Source organism: Ambystoma mexicanum, chromosome 11 (genome assembly GCF_040938575.1).
Source record: "Ambystoma mexicanum isolate Mex_15411 chromosome 11, UKY_AmexF1_1, whole genome shotgun sequence".
Lineage (NCBI taxonomy): Eukaryota > Metazoa > Chordata > Amphibia > Caudata > Ambystomatidae > Ambystoma > Ambystoma mexicanum.
In genome coordinates, this window is record NC_090934.1 from 723,600,026 (window position 1) to 723,624,141 (window position 24,116).

The 24,116-nt window shown below is 45.2% G+C and overlaps 1 protein-coding gene across 12 annotated transcripts in view; it reads left to right on the top strand.

Moving 5' to 3' along the window:
- The window catches only part of PPFIBP2 (PPFIA binding protein 2), a 1,806,653-nt gene that overhangs the window by 1,572,150 nt on the left and 210,387 nt on the right, over positions 1–24,116 (top strand). For all 12 annotated transcript variants that reach the window (XM_069623590.1, XM_069623589.1, XM_069623593.1 and 9 more), the window contains one exon: positions 6,405–6,593. In XM_069623590.1, coding sequence (XP_069479691.1) covers positions 6,405–6,593 — 189 coding nt within the window. The remainder of the gene's footprint in view (positions 1–6,404; positions 6,594–24,116) is intronic.

The window sequence follows — 24,116 nt, forward strand, 5'->3', positions numbered from 1 at the left end:
TGCCCTAGAGTGATTATATCACCCTACATTGGTTTGGGAGTAGCCTGGTGGTAGATATTTGGTTTTGGATTCATCAGTTGTATAAGCAGATTTACCACATTAGTAGTCCAGTGTAGCTTTATGGTAGCAATTGAGGTGCTTTCTTTGTTAGTCTTACGCTTTACTATTTTGCTTTAGAGGCTTCTGTTGCTCTGTGAAACCACCAGGCAGGCCTAAAATGGCTTTGCGAGCCCAGGATAGCAGCCCCCATAGTTGCTTGGACTGGTTTAGGCACTTTCCTGGCTTTGGACAGGCCACTGCACTTCTTGGAGGGGGTGGAGGGGCTGGGCCTTTGGCAGCTTTTAAGGCCAACCTTATTGGCTGGTCCCCAAAACCTTTGTTTTAAGTCTCCTAATGGGATTGGTGAACTGTGAGTGAAGGCACATATGTGGGAAACCCTTGTTCCTGCACTCAGTGCTGCAGAATGGTTGGAAGGAGAGCAGGTTGGCTTACCTGCTAGAGCATTTTTAGGCCCTTGTCTGGCTGTACTGGCTAGATGCCGTGATCACAGTTTGAATTTTGTTGGCCCATCTGCTGGGGTTAGGCCTTGCATTCTGGGACCATTTTATCACTGCTTACTGCATTTTACTGCCAAGGTCTGTCCCTTGGTTTTGGCAGCTGCCTGGAAGGGTGTTGGAAGTCAAGCCGAATACCCTGCTATTAGAGAGTTTTACTTAAGGCCACCTATGGTAGGACTGAAGAAGACTCACTCTTACATGTACAAGGCACGACTCTTAGGTTTGGCCTGAACTACCCAAAAGGTTTGATAGCAATGGATGAGCAGTGAGGCTTAGTCTAGGAGGTAGAAGGGCTGTAGTCGAGTACAAAGCCCTTTGAGCACACTTATAGTCAAGGAAACAGTTGCACACTGTAGTTATATAAAAATATGCTTATGTATTATATATACTAGCCAAAATAATGAAGGTATGTAAAATAAACCGTTCACACAGATTGATATTTACATTAGATATTTCCTGTAGTAATTCTCATTTCAAACGGTAGACCTTTAGATGAAGATCCAATAAATACTACAGTAGTTTCAGTTTAGCAAATCATACATCAACCACCATTTACTGAATTAACAATACTTGTAGGTTAACAACTCTGGGAAAGCCTAGAAGTCCAAGCCTATCAGGGGAATGAGTGTCTCACAATGTCAGATGTGGGCACTGAGGGACCATTGACCAGTGTGTGGCAGAACAAAGGAAGGCAGACGCAGTTATGGAATTCGATTCAAAGGCTTCAGGGGGCCTAAGTAGGCCACCTGAAGGATTCCAGGTCCTAGGACGGATGTCCTTGGGCATGGGAGAACATGGTTGGGTTGTCCACCCCAACGTGACTCAAGAAGCTCGAGGGGAGCGAACAACAACACAAAAACTACCTAGGTACATACCCAAGAGTTACCCAGTACCTTCTTTGGTGAAGAAGAGTGATGTCACCGGTGGGTTCCCAAGGTAAAATGACAGCAGCTCCAGTTCAGGTATCTGGCCTTGGCAGCTGGATGAAGAACATTCAGCAGGAGCAAATACTCAGACTCAGTCACAGGGATACCCAGCAGATGATGTTCATCGCATTTGGTTGTGGAGGCTCGATACAGGCTTTGTAGCAGTGACGGTTGTCATCCGGCAGACTTTCTTTCTTCTCTCGGTCCTTGACTCTTCTGAGGTGACTTGTACGATCAGGATGTAGTCCTTGGAAGATGCCCACCATTTTGCAGCTGGAACCACGCTTGACGAGATGATGCACCACAGCAGTGCCAGAGGTCCCATGGTATTCAGGTTTTGCAGGCCTGGAAGGTCGCATCACTTCCTGGGATGACTCAAACTGCAGATGGTCTCGAGGCTGGTGAAGCCCACCAGTCCAAGCTCAGAGGTCGTCCGGTCAGGATCTTCCCTATCACACAGAAGATAGGTCTTGAGCAGCAGCGCTCACTCAGTCAGATTTGGCAGTCGCTGGAGGGAACTGCAGATGTCTTCTTTCTTTTTCTTTCGAATGGATTTTCCAGTGGTGGACTCTTGCTTCATCATCAAGACCTTCGCCTTTTATGCAGGAAACCAGCCAATCCTGCATGCAACATTCAAACTTTGGGTGGAGGCTGCCCCAAAGGGACAGCCAGGCACCCAGTTAGAACTGGATCCAAGCAGACACACTGGAGAACAAAGACCTGAGGATTTTCGTGTTCTCCCAGATTCCTGTCTTCCCAGACACACTGGCATCTCTGGGCAGGCTTCCTAATGGGAGCCGGTCAAAGACAAAGGAGTGAGCAGGACGTCCCCCAACCAGGTTAGCAGCAGAAGGCCCAAGAAAGGACAAGCCATCCTGAGTTGTCAAAAAAAGAAGACAGGCGCCATTTTAGGTCAATGGTGACCCATGTGTCCTTTACCACAGCTGCGACAGCAGCCTGCATGTAAAAATCACGAAATGTCAGTAGAAAATATCCACTGCCACCAGCCACTCAGATTAACTTGCCACTGTAACTAGAAAGTTGCAGGAGAAGTGAGAAAAGGGATACTATGTATCCCCTCAGCCCTCCACATCATGTGGGGTGGGCTGATCTCTCAAAAGAGAAGGATAGGTACGATTAAAAAGTATCCCCCTTTCCTCGTAACATTAAGTTATCACAGAATATAAAAGAAAACCAAAGAGGAAAGCTCAAGGAGCTTCCAGCAACACTTCGCAGAAGATGCTGGGTTATGAAATAGTAAAATACATATGCCCTAGAGAAAGATAAAGGAAAGCATACTCCATCGAAGTTACCGAAGAAGGGTTCCCAGAGTCACCGAAATAGAATGCGTGAGTGAGTAAAACGGTTGCCACTCACTCAGAAGAGTCAGAAAAAACCCAATAGTCCAGCAAAAAGTGCTAGGGGACTTACTAAGTGGGGAGAATTACACACAAGATGGACATTCTACCTAAAACCTGCCAAATGCGTTTCTTTCAGTCATCTTTGTTTGCCACCATGTTTGTCCAGCTGCAGCGGCTGTTTTTGTCTGTGTGCCATCCACGTTTGCCTGCTGAGTCATGGGAGTCTGCAATGTGCAGGTTCCTCCTCCCTCCTGCAGCCATTTCCATTGTTGATTTCACTTCTGGAAGCTGGTCTCGCTCTTGTGAAGGATGATTGTTCGATATCCAGTGATAATAGAGAATGCAATTACAGAGAATGCTATAACAGAGAAACAAAAACAGAGAAAGAAACATCAAACATTTTTAAAAGTAGATATGGGGTGGTGGGCTAATGGGGTAAAACGGGTGGGAATGGGGTTGGTTTAAACACACAGAGAAATGGGGGGTTTGGGCCCCCTCTCCCAACAAAAATTATATTTATTCACTGTTTTTGCTGAAAAAGCTTTCTCTGTTATGTATTCTCTGTAATCACATAGAAATTATTGTTCTACATCGGGGCCGTTGGGGTTGTCGTTGGCTCAGGTTTAAAGTCCCATGGTGACCAGATCCTTCCGTTTGCTCTCTATAAAGCAGGGTTTACTTACTGGGGTGTTCTTCCTTACTTTTACATTGTTTTCATGAATCAACACAAAAAGATGTATTGCTGGGCCCTGCATTGACATTTAATTCAAGGTGCTCTCAGGAGCCCCTGTGATCTTCTGGTCCTGCAAGTCCTCCTTTACTGCATTTCCCCATTGGTTAACATTGGGGACTGAATCCTGCTCTGTCTCTTTGCTCCTGGGGCTGCTGGGTCTTGACCCTCCAATAGATCTCTTCTTCTGGATCTCCACTTTTGTTCCCTGGAGTCGACAACTTTCTTTTGGTTACCCGTGGGAATGTACTGGGACTTAGATGACTTCTGTGCATAGTCACAGGTCAGCCTACAGACGTCATCCTATTGTTTCTAATGGGGAACTTTCTTCTACATTGGAACAGGGTGGAAGAGGTTGTGGGTTCTCTCTTTGACCCTAGTAGGCAACAGGCCCAGACCATCTCCCTTTAACTTACTACTTTTAGCCTCCCTTCACACCAATTCCATCCTAAAGTCACAATATTCAATGATGACCCCATCTCCAGCCCTCATCTGCTTACCAACATACCCATTTTATTCTCCTCATTTTCGTGGATGTCATACTACTATTCTCACATAATCTACTGGCCAAGTGCCACAATTCTGTTTCACCTACAATAAATATCTAATCACCCACGCAACGCACACCTTATCTGCCCCCTTGCGTAAGCTACTCTACACCGTTCCCACTACTCACCATTGGTCTATGAAACACCCAATCACTATGGAACAAAACGTTCTAGCTCACTGACCACTTTCTCCAGCTACCAAGGGATATATTGTATAACAAGTGTCCTAGCCTAAAATGAAGCCACTGTTGTATGTCCATTCTTCTTGGAAACTGAATTCAAAATGGAACAACCACATTCGGATGGTAAAGTTGAGCTACATCTGTCACCTCCATGTTTACAAGATGAGAAATATTCATGTAGCATGTTGTCCCCCCCCCCCCAATTGAGATTCTGATGATCAGGTGCAGTATTACGTTAACAAGTGCTTCTGTTCTTGAAATTGGCAAAGAATATGTGGCACCGGCGCACACCTTGAGAAGGCTCCTGTGCAACCATGAAGTTTGTTCTCCCATAGAATGAAAGACTAAGCCACAACTCTCAGATGTGTTGAATGACGCCTAGCCTTTTAAGGGAGTCTGATTAAGGACATCCATAAGATAGGCTGCAGTCTCTGATGCTCCCAGTCCTAGTCCCCCTTCAGTGTCTCGAACCTCCGCACCCCTCCTCTCTCCACTTCACCGGACCTATTTTTGGCAAAGTGGGCAATCTGTGACCTCACCCCATTGGGTAGGGCTTGTGGTCGCACATGGTATTGCAAAATGTACTTCCTCCAAGCAGATCTTCAATTTTATTTCCCCCGGTTTTATGCTACATCAAGAATGTAGCATGATGTTTGTTTTAGGCCTTATTCAGCTTCAACCACTGTTCTACTGGCTGGGCCTTTGGGGTACACCAGCTCTGTCGCTGACAAGGTTATTAATTCAGGACAGTCTCGACTCAGACGTACAACACAAGTTGAAATGGCTGAATTATATACGTATAACGCAGCTTGGTCTTGCGGATCATTTCCATGGTGAATCATGTAGGGGAAGTGAGGTCACAGAGACTCTGACCAAGTCATTTTTAAAATCAAAACAAAGTCAAAGACATGCTTGTGAATCCCATGAAAATGCACGGCAGGCTATCCCAGTAGGAAGAAAGACCTGAGACCAACAAAATATATGTTCTGGTTTAATGATGCAAGGAGGAGAGCAGTTTTAATTCACCTCAGGTCCAACCTACTTTTTACAAAAGGTACTTTGCAGGATAAAAGAACAAAATGTTTGAACAGCTGCCACTGTAATCGGCATGACGTGGATGATTTGTTATATTTTCTGGTAATAGGTCCTTTATAAGCGAAACTGCGGTGAAAATATCTCTGTCCATTGTTTAGAGACTGGGGGTTAAGAAGTGCACGATTAACTTTTAATATGATTTTATCCCCTCCAAGTGTGAACTATGCACAAAAATGTTTTATTTATGTTGAGCGTCTGCTGAAAATGAGAGCGGTTTTATTGGGGCAAATGTAACTTCATCGTGGTGTTTTGTAGCTATTGCATTCGGACATATTATACTTGTGTTGCTCTGGTTTTAATGTACCTTTATGAACACTGCCCGAAATAGAGTTGTATCTATCTTCGATTTTACGTGTTTCTTCAATTTTTGGAAATCCTCTAATATTATGTCCATTGGTGCCTTTAAAAGGTTAATGGAAATGTAATTGGCAAAGAATGAGATAAGTGAGATGTTAATGTGTCTGTTTTACAGTTTTAAAATGTAGTTTTGGGTAAATTGCAAAAGCAGTGCAGTGGTCACTTAGTTGGGGGAAGGGGAAGGAAACTGTACTTGAGGCATTTTGCATCTTTGTATCTACACACAGTCACTGAAATGCACACATGCGTGCGAGTCTTAGTGTTGAAAATCCAAGCTGGTGAATAGACAACACCAAATAATAATTGGGGCTTTTATTGGAATATCAAATTGTGTTATGCACGTCACCCAAGTGAACATGATGTTATGCCTTGACTGATATTGGTGCACAGTCACATGATTGTCTTTGGCCAGTGTTTAGGCTCGAGGCATCACCGCCTCCATGTAGAACTGGTGCACATATTAGCAATAGAAGGCAAGGCTCACAGGGGGAGTTTTAGCAGGATTGGCGGGATAGACTTTGAGAACGAACATTGCGAAATTTCCATTCACCATGTTAAGCATGCACGTTAAATACTCTGCTATTTTAACATGTTTAAATGTCATTGTATTTAGTAAATTAATATTTTGCTCAATGTATTTTCTTACAGATCCTTGAACCTCGTTTTAATGCTGACACGTTGGCCATGCTTCTTAACATTCCACCCCTAAAGACCCTTCTGAGGCGCCATCTAACAACTAACTTCCATATGTTAATCGGACCAGACGCCAAGCAGGAAAAAAGGGAAATCATAGAATGTGCGACCTATGCTCCACTTAACACAACTGCTAAAGTTCGGGTATGTTATCAGTAATTGGAGATATTGAGAACACTTTTCTTTTTTCTATGCATTAAACATTTCTTTCTAGGAAAATTGGCACAATGCACCACTTTCTTATTTTAAGGTTGCTTTTGCTTACAGTGGTGCTGATTGAGTGTACCATTTTGAATGACATATGTAGCATGCCAAGAGGGCGACCTATATCATTATAGTCCTATATAAGAAACTGGAACCCCTTTCAGCGTACAAAGCAAAAGGAGTGATAAGCAGGGTAACGAGCAATACAACTGCTATGTTATTGCACAGTTTCATATTCTTATTGTCTGAGTGAATTTAATCACCCACATTTACAGATGGTACAAATGTAGCAACAATGGTGAAGTTTCAATAGGGCACACGATTTGGACTTGGCCCAAGCAATGATCTCCATGCATTAAGTGATGAATTAAAGAAAATGCCTCACTAGCACTATTACTAGAAGGGTGGTTCCCTTCCTAACATCTAAAAAACGAAAATGCTCGTAAGGATGTCAAATAACAAAAAATGTGTCCTCTGTCCTAAAATGTCCAACTAACTGACCCTACCACTAAGTGAAAAGGAAAGAAAACCTAGAGAACGTGTTTTCACATTGAAGGTCATCAATGCCTCCTGACTTACCCTCCTCTCCTGTAGATAATAGTTAAATCAAATTTCAAGTTTATTTTCAGATTATATTTCATATCCATAAAACAATCATTAATATCACATTAATAATTCAACATAAAAAGTTAATACCAAAAAACATATGTGAAATCTATAAAATATAACAACACATCCTTCACATAATGGTACACCTTAAAACTGAATTGCGGAATTAGGAAACCTGAAGCCTGCCTTGCCACAATTTCATTTTCTGTTGCAGGCATTTGTCAGAAAACGTGCAAAAGTAACCATAACAACTGGTTGTGTCTTTCACGGTGTGACCTACTTCCACTTTCCTTAAGAATGTTAAGTAGAAATGTAATTCTAAGATCTTTAAATAAAGGACATCATAAAACAAAATGGTCCAGGGTGTCCAACATTCCACACATAAAGTCTTAGTTACAATTCCTAGTTTTACCCCTTGACCATTTTCACTGCACTACCCCCAACTAGCAGAATATTAATTCTAGCTTTGGTTATGAAGGTTCGATGTGTAGGGTTGGGGATCTTAATCAAGTATTCTACAGGCCCACCGTAGGCATTATGCAGCATGTATGCCCTAAAGTGCTTTAGACATTGCAGCATCCTCTCTAGCTGATGCAAAATGGTCAATCTATTCTTTATCATAGTCTTGGAAATATTTCCAATACTTTCGGGATCCTCAAAAAACATTGACCAAGAAAGGTTATGCAGATCTTTTGTTAATAGCATCTGTTTGTCAGCCCACAGTGCAACCCTAAATAGGTTCTGTCTTTTGAGAATAGTGTCTGCAATGTGGACCAGAGCAGTCACCTTATGCATCGGGAAAACTGGTGTAGATGAAGGGCGTTTAATAATCTCCTCAAGAACACATTTTCCAACTTTTGAAGGCAGTCCACTTTCGTAAAGCCCCATACCTCACACCCATAGATTCCCATTGGTATTGCCTTCACCTAATAGATGAGTTTCAAAAGCAAAGGTTCATCCCAGGTTGTGGTTCCTGGCCTGGGTCACCTCATCATCTTTCAAAAGAAGTAATAAATGTTCAAACTACTAGTCTATCTCAGTTCCTCTCGTTACAAAGTCACTCAGTTAAAAAAAAAAAGGTTTTCAAATGGTCGAAAAGCCATGCTCAGTTCAACACAGGGTCAATCCTTGTATCCAAGGGGGTACTCAACCTCTACCCTGCCCCAACAATGCTGTATCTTAAGGCCCAACTTGCTCATTCGAGCCTTCATCGTATGGGGTAACATGGGTGCTACATTTTTCAGTCCCTTTTTATAGCAGTGATTGGCCTTCTGTATTGGTATCAGTCCTTGTATCCCTCGGGACACCTCAGTCCTTGTGCAGGCCATTCACGCATTCACTAACTCCAAGGCTTCTCTTGACTGTCTCTGGCAGGGTTTGCATCACTTCTACCGTATGGAACTTTTCAATATGGCTCTCTTTGCTTTCAGTATTCTTATCCATTTTCTTATCCCTCTGGACTCTCCGGTCCTTGTTCAGGTTGTTCACGGGCTCACTGGCCAGTGAATGACTCTGGGTTTTGACTTCCACACAGTGTTCAATCACCCACCTTCCTTCTTCCTGTGCAATCCGCTTACCTGCTCTCTCACAGCCCTTCCGCCAGGGAGGGTCGATGATTCTGGTATCAGCAGCGTTCCTCTCCATCTACTGCGTTACTGCTTCCTGTCTGAGCAGGATTTGTCAGTTGTCAGAAAAACAAAAACACCTTATCACATTTACAAATTCTGTGCCCCCCAACTCCTCATATAGGCGAAAAGTGAAGATTTCACAGGGGTCCAGATTACACCCAGGGAGTCCTGGTGCCCAAAAGGGGAGCGACTCCCAGCTAGGTCCCATTTGCCTAAAACCCCAATGGAGAGTCTTGCAGAGTGGGCTCACCTCCTGACCATAATAGGGTGGTGCCCCCTAAGGGCTAATTTCCATGTATTCGTCACAATCACTGTAAACAGATAAAAGCTGTATTGCTAGTACCTGGTCTGTGAAGAGGGTGGTAGTAGAGCAATATTGACAATTCCTTCAAAGGGTTGTCATGGGGGAGGGGTAACGGAACACTACACTTGGTTGCAAGGAACATATGTTGGAATCAGGTTTCCTTGGAAGCAGAACACTGAGTGAGGTCAGGAAAGACAAGGGAATAAAAAGAAACCATAAGGACCTACTTGGCACGGTCCAAGTAAACACCAAATGTGTCTCTTAACAAAAAGTGTCTACTTTGATTTATCTGGTGGCTAAGAATAAAGGTGAATCAACCCTAGGATCAGTACGATAAGTCTCCCGTCTTGGCCAAGCCTATCTAGGAATAGTCTGATAACATCGGCTTGAAATTCCCCTACCCTTGTATTCCCTCCTAACAAGATCTAGGGTTAGGACAGGATATAGGTGACAAAACAACAAATGAGTGTAAGCAAAATGACAGGATGGGAATCTTAATTGAACCAAGTGAGGCTCTGCTTAATCAGGACCTCATTTCCGTAGCACAAACAATGCTTTTTATCTCCTTCCTTTGTCTTTGTCTTCCAGCCCCCTCATCCCTTGAGGTGCCACAAAGTAGTCTATTTTGGTTGGCACCTTATAAATCAATCAATAAAAAAAAGATAAATCTCCTCCTCCTGTGGCCACCGCACCATGCATGGACAGTGTCCTTCAAATCCCTTAGTCACAAGGTTGTTTATACTGAACTAGAACACTTTTTTTGTCTTGGCCTTTGTCTTTGTTTTGGCATTGTCAGACAATCACAACAGTGCATCATCTCCTGGGATGTGCTGGCCTTCACAATTTATACTGGGGCATGCCCTGTATTGTACCCTCCCTGCCCTAGGGGTCCTTTAGAGGCTTTAACCTGGCAACACCACTTCCACTCATCCTCTAAGGGTGGTTCTTTCTGTTTGTTGGGTAGGAGTTCAGGTCCCTTACTGGGTAATGCTTGGTGGGATAATCTCCCCCCCAAACCAGTGTTCTTTAATGTTATTCAAGCTAGAAAGGCTTTTTTTCAGATGTCTCCTGTTAAAGCCTGGCTCCTGCCGGCGTTCGCACTCAGGTTCTTATCAGGCCTTCTAGTCTAGCCTTTCCCTTCAGTCTGATGCCTGTTCTATGGTGTTACTTAATTTGCAGAGCCATGTCTTGTTCTGTGTCTTTCTAGTTTGATTATATTATCAGGAATCCACATGATGATGTAAAGAAGTGTTCATCTTTTATTATTTCAAAATGTACAACAAGAGGCAATTGAGACACACAGTCTGTGGGGTGGATCCTGGAATCCCTCAACAGTAAAAGGAACATTCACCTTTACAGACCAGGCTCCCTACTGCAAAGGACCTGCTATCAAATTAATGTACTTTAGCCAGGGGTTCCCTATTGTTACGGGGGCCTTACGGGTAGTAGCTGTATCTATCCATCTCTCCCCCATGAACTTCCTAGGTGACCTAAGCTGGCTACTATGATTGCCATTGCATGCCTTTCTTCCATATACATCTTTAAACCTTCATTCTCCCCTTTCTACTCCAGTCTCCACTTTACTCCATCCGCGTCTGTCTGTCTCACTCTCCTCTTTAACCTCAGTCTTCTAGTCTTTTCACTCTCTCACCCTTCTCATCTCTTTACTCTCCAGCTCCCTCCTGATTTGCTTCCCTCTAGACATCACTCCTTCACACACTATTCCTGCATCTACTGCCCTCCACCCTCTCAATCTCCCCCTTACTGTACTCTCCACTTATCTCTCTTTCACTCTCTCACCTTCTCTCTCAGCCACTCTCCCTTACTCATTCACATACAACAGTTACACTTGTATCACCCTCTTAGTCCCCATACCCTACCTTCAGTCTCTCTAGACACTGAAAAGGTCTTCTCCAAATCCTCCAGCTGCTATATCCTCCTCTCTGGTTTCGTTCTTTTCTGCTCTGACCTCACGCGAACATTCTTCACTACAAACTCATTCTACTAGCCTTTTATAGCCCTCCCCTTCCTATCTAGAAAGTTATCTCTGCTCCCATTGGACACTCACTTCATCTGTTTCCCTGGGCCATTCCCGTTCTGTCTAGTCCCAACTCATCCCACCTCTTTCCCTCACTTTTCAATCTCCATTTTCGGCCAGCAAGCCATTCAGCCACTGTGGCTGTTCGTTCTAGTTTTCCCTCCTGGTTCAAGTACCTCCTTGTCCACAAGGGTTTTGGGGAGTGTTACCTGGTCTCCTTTAGAGCTGGGCAGGTCCCTATAGTTCCAACTCCCCTTCTACTCCACTGTTCAACTGTAAATCTTTATCATTTGCAGGTGCTTCCCTCTGGAACAGCCTCCCTGCCTCTCTCTGCCTTTAGCCAGATCACCTTAACTTCCAGAAACTCCTCAAGACCATTCCTTTCTCTTCCTCCTTCTTTCTCCCTCTCCCCTGCTAACCTCCTTTCTTTTCTCTCCACCCTCCTTCTCCTCCCTGTGTTCAGTTTTTGTTGACTGGTTGCCTGGTTTACCTGCAGAGCCTACAGATCCCAGGCTCCCCCGCCAGTCTTTAGAACTTGCCTCAGGCCGCTTCACTTTGTTATTACTGCACTTTGAGCTTACTCTCTTGAGCAGGGCAACCTCTCTGCAATTAACCCAGGACGATTCTCTTTGTCGTCCCCCCTCCCATCCTGACCCCTATCTCTGCACCTCCGTCTGTACGTATGCATGACCTAAATGTACTAGGACTGGTTAGTTCATCTGTCCTGTACCCCTCCCCACCGTTAAGGCAGCCCCCCTCCCGAGCTTGGTCTCAACTGTAACACTTCATGCACCTGCACTAGGTGAAATGTCGCCAGCCCTAGTATGCTAGTTTTAGTGTTTAGATCATTCGGAATCTTCAATGCCTAAGAATGATTACTGTATTCCCTTGTTACCTTCCTGCCTTGAAGCACTTTGAAGCACTTCACCTGTGTATAAGCGCTATATAAATATACAATCAATAAATACATAAAATAGCCAATCTGGGGTATGTCTGGTAGGTGTTGGATCTCCCATTTGTCTCCTGAATGGGGAAGGAGTTTGTTCCTCTTGTTCTGGGCCGGGTCTTATCAGTTGGGCCCAGCTGCATTGTGGACCTATCTTAAAACCTCTGATGTAGGGCTGGCTCTGGCATTGCCCTATTAAGCAGCCTCCCGCAGCTTTAGAGAGTTCCTTGGCCCCACTTGACAGGGTAATAACCATTACCCAGTCACAATAGCTACTTGAGCTATTTGACTTTGGGCAATGCAGATACTGACTCTGGATCTTCTGTCTCACTTCCTCTCAGTGTAACACAACTCAATCTATGTAATTCCATGCTAGCACCCTTAGGGTGGTGAGGTTTCTGCCTCTTTTTATACATGTCCTTAAGGAGTAGTTGTCGCAAGGAGTTGTCTGTAGGGTGGCCCCATGTAAGGACCCAAAACCCAACTAATACCTGCAGACACAAGAATGCATTTATTTATTTATTTTTGTATGCACTTGGAAAGAGCCTTAAGCTCTTAGGTGAACAAGCACTGGTAACAAATATGCAGCAAACACAATAACAGCCAGATACAAAAAAATAAAGAAGAGAGGCAGAGTAACATAAAATGAATTAAAACAAACCAAATAAAATGCTAAAACGCTAAAATTAAGCTAAAACATCAAACATATAAAGAAACGATGTAGGTGGTGTTTTCTTAAAATATTGAGGGTTGTCTCAAACCGTAACAAATCAGGCAGGGTGTTCCACAATTTAGGGGCGATAAAGTCAAGAGCATTTACCTGCTTGCTCAAGATTGACCCGAGTAATCAGCAGCAGATTGCTATTATTAGGTCTAAGTGTCTGTCTATTCTGATAGAAATTCACTCTGTATTTTAGATAAACAGGAGAATTGCCAAAAAGGCGTTTATAGTCAATTGAAAGCAACCTGAATTGCGTACGCTCCTTGACCGGGAGCCAATGTAATGATTGCTTAGAGGCAGTGACATGATTCCTCCTTTTAAGACCTGCCACTATCATAACAGCTTGATTTTGAGTCATTTGTACCCTGGAGAGATTACATTGGTGAGATTACATTACATTTCTACACTCCTTTCTGCTCCCTTTGTTCAGCTGACCACTTCCTGCTCACTGTCCCTCCTTCCCCATGTGCCTCCTCCAGTTTTCGCTCCTTTCAGGTCCTAGCCCCCCTGCACTGGAACTCCTTACCTCTCTCAATCCGCACTATACCTACCTTTTCCTCCTTCTGCACTTCTCTGAAATCTCTCCTCCATTCCCCGCCATGAAACCTTCTCCTCCTCTCATTCTCTCTCCTTTCCTCAAATCTTCCCTATGATCCTCTCTCTACCCTCCCCCTTACCCTCCCTCATTTTCACCCTTAAACCCCTTCTTTTTCCCGCCTCCTTCCCTTCCTCACCCCGTCCCTCTTCCCTCACAGATTAATTGCTATACTTACTGTTTGATTAGTTTGATTCATGATTGTAAATTGCTTCTACTGTTATAATGTTCTATGTATTCTGTTATAATGCTTTGGATTAAAGCGCTATATAAACACAATAAATACAAATACAATACATATACATTGTGAGAGGTCTGCCAGAAGGATCCCACAGTAATACATTCTTGTCCCAAGTATGGCTGTGGCCAATGTAGCACAGTGTTTAGCAGAGATAAGGGGATGTATCTTGCTCCAACATCTGAGATAATATGCAGAAGAGGACACTACATAGTTGACAAGATCGTTCATAGATAAAACCGTGTCAAAGTAAACCCCCCAGAGTTTTGATTCTGGAAGCAAGTTCGATCTCACAACTGGGAACGTTACTTTTGTAAGCCGCTGATAGACTGCTAAGTCTTGGTTAAAAACCAGCCAATAATAGCTTAGTCTTGGCATCATTAAAGGAGAGACCATTGAGGGCCATCCAACTCTGTATAATAATAAAAACATTGATCCTCAAAACATCTTCATCTTGAATACTAGACGGCTTGTACATTACTTGAGTATCATCAGCATAACTCGTATACCGGACACGTACCTTGTTAGTGAAATCAAACAGTGGCTTTAAAAATATATTAAAAGAGTGGGTGAGAGGAATGACCCTTGAGCAACACCACACAATAACGGAGCAGAGTTAGCTGCCACATGACCATAAAATGCTCTAGCCTCTCTCTCAGATAAAAAAAGATAAAATCCCTAAGGCAGTAGAATCTGAAAAAAAGGCCTCAGAACAAACTCTATTAAAAAGTATGTTAAAATCTACCAAATCAAAAGCAACAGATGAATCCAACAAAAGCAAAAGAGAAATACACCTCACGTCAGTATTGGTAAGCAAATTAGCTTTTAAGTCTGTTAGGGCTGGCTCTGTGCTGTGAAAAGCATGAACACCAGATTGTTTAGCTGCAAGCAAATTATAAGCATCCAAATGGGTTTAAATTTGAAGATAATATTCCCCTGTCCAATATTTTCAGAAGAAAAGGGACATTAGTTATAGGTCTATAATTGGAGGCTACGTTCGGATCAAGAGTGGATTTCTTAATTAAAGGAGTAATCCATGCCTTCTTTATGTGCCCGGAACCTAAGCTGGACGAAAAGATAAGTTGACAAAGGTAGTGAAAGCCGAGGCCACAGAGGATGCGCATTCCTTAACAACACCACAAGGACATCAATCGTCAGGACAACTTGTGGGCTTACGGCCACGTAGAACTTCAATGATTTCTTCCTCATGCACCTCTCTAAACTCTCTAGAGGGGGGCTGGCCAAGGAAGGGGGTAGGATTTCCACAGTGGTGGGGAGTACAAAGGCTTTATCATCTGCTGAGCGTCTGAGGTTATTGACCTTCTTAAACATTGCCTTTTGAATGTTATTGCATCACTATTTGTGCTTAACAACAGTTACAACATGAGAGATGTCAGGTTTTTCCAATTCCCGAAGCATTGTGAATAATTCTTTGGTGTTGGAAGACGTGTCGTGTCGTTAATTCGACCATCAAAAAATGTTTTTTAGCAGTCAAGACAGCCTTCTTATACACTTAACAGGCTGCACTGTATATGGCTTCCTCACATGCCTGCTGAGACTTATGCCACTTCTTTCATTTTATTTATTGTAGACCTAAGGGCTCTGACTTCTTGAGTGCACCACTTCTGACATCGTGCAGAATTAATGGTCACTTTACATGCCCTAACTGGAGCAATATTATCAACTGCTTCAGTAAGACCTTTTTTTTATTAATTTTTATTCTGTTACAGTTCTACAAGAACTTTAAAAAATTTTTTAATAAAAACATAACATAATGAAATTACTATACAGCAACAAACATTAATATACAAACATAACAAAACCATGCATTCATTCCAAGACATTACATTATCAATCAAGTATAAATGTATCTAAAACATAAAACGGTAGTCAGTCAAAATCTCGAAACCAAAATATCGAATACAAAAAGACCGAAAAAAAAAATATCGAAAAAAAAAATATCGATTTTTTTATTTATTTATTTATATATGTTTTTGGGGTCAGGTAAGTAAAAAAAAGGGGTAAAATAAAAAAAAAATGAAAAAAAGGGGGGTTGGGGGGGAACCCCCCCATTTAAAAAAAAACACATTGAAAAAAAAATTCGATATTTTATTTTTCGGCCTTTTGTATTCGAGATTTTGGTTTTCGAGATTTTGGTTTTCGATATTATCACTATAAACCACATAAAACATTACTATAATACCAGTCTACTTCATTGTTGAAATATGCTTTTCAACACACAAAAGGGAGACATTCCTATTTTTAAGTTCATGAGTGAAGTCTAAACATACCTTTACAAAAGCCAACACTCTCGATAAATTGCATCCAGACAAGCAGTTAAACCGGAACGCCTCTTCACGTATATTAGCAATTTGATCCGTAAAATGACCATAATACCTCACATAGCGGCCTGTCATAGTTCTACACAAGGTCATCACATGCCTCAATGATTTGATTGACTCTATAGACTTTTACATAGACAACATCTTTGTTCTTCTCTGGGCACTTTCAACCATGAGCCATTTACCTCCATAACCGGTAATTCATTTAACTGCATCAACATATAGAACCTTCATAATGTGGGACTAGGAAACTGATATAAATATTTCTGCAGTAACTTGTAAGGAAAATAAAGTTTGGAATAAGTACCTAATGAGGATAGTCTTCCAATATAATCATGATTGAAAGACGAGTCCCATCCCAGAGCATTTTTCTTTTAAAGAGCTTAGTATAGCACTCCATCAGACCAATCGGGAAACCATGCAAGGTAGCCAAAGAGAAGTCCAAACATTTCTTCTTAAATTCTTCCGACGTGCTTCTCGTTTTTTGACGGAAAAGGTTTCTATTTATGTCAAATAAAAGCCTGTGTGCTCTTCTCTCCATCTGCTGACAGCGGGGATCCGTTTTTCAGTGATTTTCATTGCCCCTCAAGGGCGAGGATCGTCGAAGTTTCTTTGAAGTTTCAAGATCAGGCTCTGGCCTGGCTGACCTCTTTCCTCTCTGATCGACCCTCCCAGGTCCAACTGGGGTCTTTCCTATCATCTATCTTCCTCTCAACCGGTGGGGTTCCCCAGGGGTTTATACCTCTCACCCTGGCTTTTCAACCAATACCTGGCAACTCTCGCTCACTGCATTGCCATTTTCTGCTCAAATTTCCAGTGCTACGCTGATGACGCTCAACTCATTTTCCGGCTGCCCTCGGCCACCTCCTCTCCCTCTCTCATCTCTGACTGCCTAACTGCCATTCAAAATTGGTGTGCCGCCAATGATCTTTGTCTGAATGCCAGCAAGACGGAGATCCTCCTCATCGGCACACCATCTCCATCCTTTTCCCTCACTCTCTGGCCGGCCTCCCTTGGCCCTCCTCCTACCCCTGCCTGCGTGGCTAAGAACCTTGGCGTCATCTTTAACTCCACACTTTCCTTCTCGGCCCATATCTCTAATGTCTCTAAAAAGTCAAACTTCCAACTGCACCACCTCAGAGGTATTCTGCCTTTCCTCTCCTTTCCCCAGAAGCTCATGGTATCCCAAGCTCTGGTTCTCTCTAGCTTGGACTATTGTAACAGCCTCTTTCTAAATCTACCTGCCTCTACTCTCCACCCTCTACAACCTATCCAGAACAGGACTGCAAGACTTGAACTTGGCCTAAAGCCCTGGGATCGTATCTCTCCAGCTTTGAAATCTCTCCATTGGATCCCAGTGGATGCAAGGATTAAATTCAAAACCCTCTGCATTGTCCACAAGGCTTTCTGGGGCCTGGGTCCAAAATACCTTCAGCTACCCCTCTGCAAATACCTCCCCTCTCGAGCTCTTCGCTCCTCTACCTCGAACTCCCTCAGGGTCAGTCGTTTTTCAAAGAAACTAGCTGGGGTAGATCTCTACCTTCGTCTGGGGCTTCCCTCTGGAACAGCCTCCCTGCCACTCTAAAACTTGAGGAGAACCATCTCCGGTTCCGGAACCACCTAAAAACCTTCCTCTTTGCTTCTGCCTTCGCTCCCCTTCTCCCCTGCTGATCTGCTCTCTTGGCACTGTGCATGTCACTCACCGACTGGGATGAGGCTGATTAGGCGTCTCTTCAGACCAGTCTGGTTTTCACTGTTTTGATTGAAGAGCTCGGATGGGGCCTCCAACCGAGCCTCCTCTCTGCGAGGGAACAAAGACCTTTAAAATGATATGACCCTCTACTGAGTGGACAGTAAAAAAGAGCCTGATCATTCAAAAGGGCGGGGGAGAACACACCGCCATGAGATACCAGCTGCAAAAATAAAGAAGAGATGAGTTTGATGTGACAATACTTAGATAGAAATAGACTAACTACTATGGTTAATACCTGGGGTTTATTCTTTTTTGGCACACAGTGTCCTACCTAAAAAACAGACAACACTATCAGGGCTGGTCTGGGTAGGTTAAGAGGAAAGGTGATGATATTTAAAGGCTTCTTACCATTAGTAGCATTGGAGAATAATCCAAGGGTGAACAAAACGGCAGTATAAAATCATAAACAAGGAGGTTAGTGAGGGTTCTAACCCGAACCGCACGAGGAGCGCACTAGGTCCGGGTTGGTGCACTCTCTGCGCAGCGTCCACTTGTGCACGTGTTGGATAAAGATGTCCCAATAACGTGTAGTTCAGAAATGGCCAGAACTATGGACCCCAGATAGCTGTAGGATGTGGCGTCTGGAGTAACATGAAAGGAGTCAATGTTAATTACCAGATTACTGGGTAAAGTAAAGTATGCAGGCAAACTGGAACAAAAACGCTAGGCAAGGCAATGACTGGAGGGAGGAGAAAAGGATCCTGTCAACGGGCAGGCGGCTGAAGTACCAAATCATCAAGCAGGGCAATCCGTTTAAACAGAAGAGAGTCCGGTACACAAATCTGGCAAAACACGGAAAGAACAGGAGGCAAAGGCAGTCGGTAGAACAGGCTGAGGTCAGGAGATGAAATTCAAAGATGCAGCTGAAGACGGAACTTCAATGGGCTTGCAACTTTAATCAGAAGCAGCGAGCTGAAAGTGAACGCTGCTTATGTGGAAACCGAAAGTAACACGTCAGAGCACGTTGATTGGATGGAATTGGCATCTGACAGCAGCAGAGCGTACTGGGAATCGTAGTCTTATTTGACTCCCTGTCGCAATCTCCAGTGTAAAAGGAAAGGAGGAATGAAGCGTCGAACACCAAATGGAAGGGAACTGAAAGTGCCAATGCCCTTTGATATGCGTGTGCGAACTCGTCTCTTGGAATGTGGTGCACAGCGAGACGTAACAGTGCACCTGCCCACCCTCTGTACCCTGGGCCCAGGTACCTGCTCACCCTGCCACCTTCCTGCACTGCCTCCTGGCCACCCCTTGCACAGGGGACTGTATCTGTACCCATAGAGCCCCCCCATGTTTCTTCTTTTTCTGCACTTATTCATTCAGATTTACCCAGTCTGCTGCCTTAAACACAGCACTTGCCACTTTCTGGCTGCACTACCACAGTTTGCCTCAATTTTCTATTTATTTTATTTATCTGCACTCCTCGGCTTCTGCACTTTCCACTCTCCCCCTTCCATGCACTTTTTCCCTTTTCCCTTTCCCATGCACTTGCGTGTTCTCAGTGTCACTGGGCCTAGTAAGATCGTTTTTATGTTGTGCTGTGTTCTCCCTTGTTCCCCTCCCTTGCCTAGTCGCGCTCTGAAAGACTTGTGTACGAGCGCGATACAAATATCATAAGATGGCCATCGGGGCCTACTACACACCTCCGGCTATGACGTAGGAAACGCAGGAAGATCCCTTTTCAGGCCCTGCACCAGATGCGGCTACAGAGCGTGTTTGTAGAGGACAAACGCCTCCAATGCCTCTACTGTCTTCACCCAGTTCACAAGGAGGGAGAGTGCGAGATCTGTCTCGGCTTCTCCAAGAAAAAACGTTGAAGGATCGACACAGTGGACTGGTGGCATAGCTGAACGCCAAAGCCTCTGCCCCGTGTCCCGAACAGGGTCATGCCTCACCCAGGACCGGCCGTTCCACGGAGAGGGCTTCTTTGAGCCCACAGCATCCATAGGGGCCCAAGATAAGTCTAAAAACCGCAAGTCTGGTTCCATCGGGGACGCCGTGCAAGCGATAGGGAGGGATCAACATCACCATCCGTCTCAATCGCCAACCAGCGATTAAGCTCCTCCTCGAAGAGGAAATCACCCACCCTGGCTAAGCTGCGGGAGAAACACAAGAAGGCGAAGGTGGCCGACCTGCCCAAGAAGGCCCAGCTGGTGCAGGAGGACTCTTCGTCAACGATTGAGCTGGTGGCGGCTGCTCTCTCAAAGGCGAAAGGGGCTGACCCCGTGAAGGTAACCCATACTGCACCCAAGGTCTCCCTGCCTTCGAGGCAGGAAGCCTCCATTGTGACTGTGTCAAAACCGGCTGGCACACTGGCAAAGAGGATGCCTTCTCTGAGCCCGGCTCCGATGCCTCTGCATGCAAAAAGGCGCGGGGCGAAGCGGTCCCAGTCCAGGCCCAGGCTGTGCCCCAGGCCATGCAAGTTTCATCCACAGACGAGGTACTGGAGTCCCTGCACATGGTCCATGAGGACATAGAGGCGGACAACAGCAGCCTACAACGTAGACAGCGCGGGGTCTAGTATTCTGATCACGCCAGCGCAGCCGAGGGATGTATCCCTAGACATACTATCAACCCTACACAATTTGGTGTTGGATCCATAAAAGGATGCTGCAAAGCCAAGAGGAAGACCATCATGGCAGAGCCCCTTCTGGACGACATGTGGAACGAGGGCCTGGCCCTCTTGAAGAACACCTGCATGGCCCCGGCCAAGCGGCATAGGCTGGAAAAATGTTGCTGAGTCCGCTCTTGCCTATGGTTGCAACCATCACTGTGGTTTCGGCAACTGTGAGGAAAAGGTCATTGAACCCTTCCTCATCATCTTTGGTCCCTCCGGACATTGAGGGAAAGAAGTTGGACGCCATGGGAAGGAAGGTTATTTACACTGCAGCGTCAAACATCAAGGCGGCCAATTCACTGGCGATCCTGGCCAGGTACGACAAGGAGCTGTGGTACAAGCTGGGCCTAATTCTGGACTTCCTCCCTGACGACAAAAGGATGGAGGCAATTGCCCTCTTCCAGGAGGGAGAGGTGGTTTTGGACCATGCCATCACACTGGCACTGAACATCGCCAACACAGGGATCTGGCAGATGGGGAATGGTGTCTGCCTCCGTCATCAAGGCTGGCTGAAGTGCACAAATATCCACCAGGAGGTACAGGCGAGGGTAATGGACATGCCTTTCAATGGAGAGAACCTCTTTGGGAAGGCTGTCGACAAGTCCCTGCAGTACATCAAGGCAGGTACAGAGATGACCCGGGCCCTGGGCACTCTTCAGCAAAACCGCTCTTCCTTTCGCTCCTCCAGAGGGAAGTCTGGCAGATCGACAAAAGGTTTCTCCTCGTCGTACCGCCAGCCCTCCAGGTCCACAACCCAGGAGGCCTAAAGTGGGCGTTCCAAGCTCTACGGTGGAGGTGTTCAGCGCCGCTGTCGCCCTGAAGGTGGGATGCCGAAGCAGGACTGAACCGGCCAGGATGTTGGGCACCCACCCATGCACCCCGGTGGGAGGCTGGCTGACGGGATTTGTCAGCGAGTGGAAGAAGATCACCACCGACAGATGGGTGCTGGATTCTCTTGCCCACGTATACACCCTGGAGTTTCTGAGGCTCCGGAGTCTACTCCAGATACTTTTAGTAAAAAGAAAAACAGAGGCTGGAGGCCCATTCTAGATCTGCGGTATCTCAACAAGTACCTCAGGTCCCAAAAATTCAGGATGGTCACGTTACAGCATATGCTCGGCCAACTGGAGGAAGGAGACTTCTTGACGTCGCTGGACCTGGAGGATGCCTGCTTCTACCTCCCCATTCACGAGAAGCACCGAATGTTCCTACGCTTTCTAGTGCAGGGACAGCACCAGCAATTCAAGGCCCCCCACCTTCGGCCTGAAGTCGGCCCCAGGATGTTGACAAACTGCTTTGCACTGGTGTCAGTCAATCTGTGTCTGCGGGGGTACCCGTACCTCAACGACAGACTCATACGGGCCAGTTCACAAGAGTTGGCCGTCGGACACACAGAGACGACCGTCCAGCTGCTGATGGATCAATTATCCAAAGTTCTGCTTGACACCATCACAGAATGAGCCGTTTCTGGGAGCTAGACTCAATACGGTCTCCTGCCTGGTATCGCCCTCGCAGGAGAGGGTAGCAGCCGCACTGGGGAAGAGTACAACGGCTGTTGTTACTGAAGACCACCACGGTGCAGACCATCAAGGCCCTCCTCTGCATGATGTCATCTTGCAGCTACCTTATCCAGCTCCGGCAGATTACGAATGCAACCTCTTCAGGAGTTCCTGGATGCTCGCTGGATTCAGGTGTCCAGAAGCTTCACGGACAAGATCCCGCTCGACGAGGAGTTCCGACGGGAGATAAGGTGGTGGGGCGTTAACTTCAACATGGAATGGGGCACAGGGTTTGAAATCCCCCCGTACCAGGAAATGGTCACTATGGATGCTTCCCTGGAAGGCTGGGGAGCCCACACTGGGTGTCTGCATGCCAAAGGTCTGTAGCTGACGGAGGAGAAGGATCTTCACATCAATATCCTTGACCTGCGGGCAGTGTTCTGGGCCCTTAAGTCATTCCTTCCATCTCTGAAGGTCAAAGTGGTGAGGGTCTTTACTGACAACAGCACCGCAATGTTCTACATCAGGAAGCAGGGGGCACTCCATCCCCAGTGCTCTCCTCTTGTGAAAAACGACTTTCCTTGTGGCCATCACCTCTGCCAGGAGGGTGGGTGAGATACAGGGCCTATCCTGCAAACAGCCATATCTGACTTTCCACGAATCGAGGTAGATGCTGCGGGCGCAACCCTCCTTCATGCCAATGGTTCCATTGGAATTCCACCTCAACGAGCCTTTGGTGTTACCTGTGTTCTTTCCGAAGCCTTTGTTGCGCGTGCCCTAAAGTTCTATATGGCACGCACAAAGAGTTTTTGGGATACTTCTTAACTGTTCATGAACTTTGGCCCTGTGAACCATGATAAGGCCTTGTCCAAGGCTTCCATCTCAAGTTGTCTCTCCGGCTGCATCACGCACTGTCATCGGTTGGCAACCTGACTGTTGCCTGGCCGTCCAAGAGCCCACTCCATCAGAGCGATCCCTGCAACAATGGCAATGCTGTCTGGTATGCCCGTGATGGACATCTGCAGGGCTGCTATGTGGAGGTCCACGCTCACCTTCACAAGATTCTACTGCATTGACAGGGATTCCAGGGACGAGGTCAGAGTGGGTCAAGCAGTGCTATGCAACCTGTTCGCTTGAGGTGAGCCTGTTCCAGGGGTAAGGGTAATTGCTTCTGTTGAGCCTTGCCACCTCCTGTGGTTGTGTAATGTTGTACTGCTATGTATTCTTTATTCATGAGCATTTGAATCCATGCCAGACCCCATGCTAGAGAAGGAACAAGTTACTTACCTGTAACTATTGTTCTCCAGCATGGATCTTGCATGGATTCACATGCGAATCCTCTCTCCTACCCCTCTGGGGCACTTCTTGGTCAAACTGCCACATTACGTTCTTACCAAATCTGAAGATTGCTACCAGAGGAGAGGCTTAGGAAGAGGACTGTCATTGGCTGGGGGCGTTATGAGCAAGAGTACAGTGATTGGTTTAGAGGAGAAATACAGTCTGTAAGTGAAAGTGAAACTGTTTATTCTTTTACCGAGGATCCCCGGCCTGACGACGGGGAATATTCATGAGCATGTGAATCCATGCCAGGCCCATGCTGGAGAAGAATAGTTACAGGTAAGTAACTTGTTCCATAGTTGTTCTTTAATTAGCAGGATAGATTGCTTATCCGCACACATCATTTTCATGTACATATTACCCTTGTTTATACCTACACGATTATACAATGAGGTTATACCAAGCTCTATTCTTATGGCCTGAATTGATGTAGTGTTGGAAAGTCCCAATATATGTCATCAAATGAATCCTTCAAGTACATTCGCCCATTTTTCCAAGTCTAAATATGAACACTTCAAGGCATGAATTATAATAGACACCAATTATTGTTGATTATGAGAAATAATACTGGATAAATTATAGCCTGCACCAAAGCTAACAGGGCTCTTAATCGACATATTTGTAGCCATTGTCCTGGAATGATGATGTTGATATCCAAGGTACCTGTAACTCTGAACTTTATGCCCTCAATTGTCATAATACTCACTTTATCTCGCAGGTCCTTGCCCACTTGCATGAATTTAGATTTTTCCATATTTATAACTAGATTGTTTTCCTTTTCATATGCCGTAAGGGTATTCGCACTCTGGTAGATGCCAACATATGCTGTATTAAA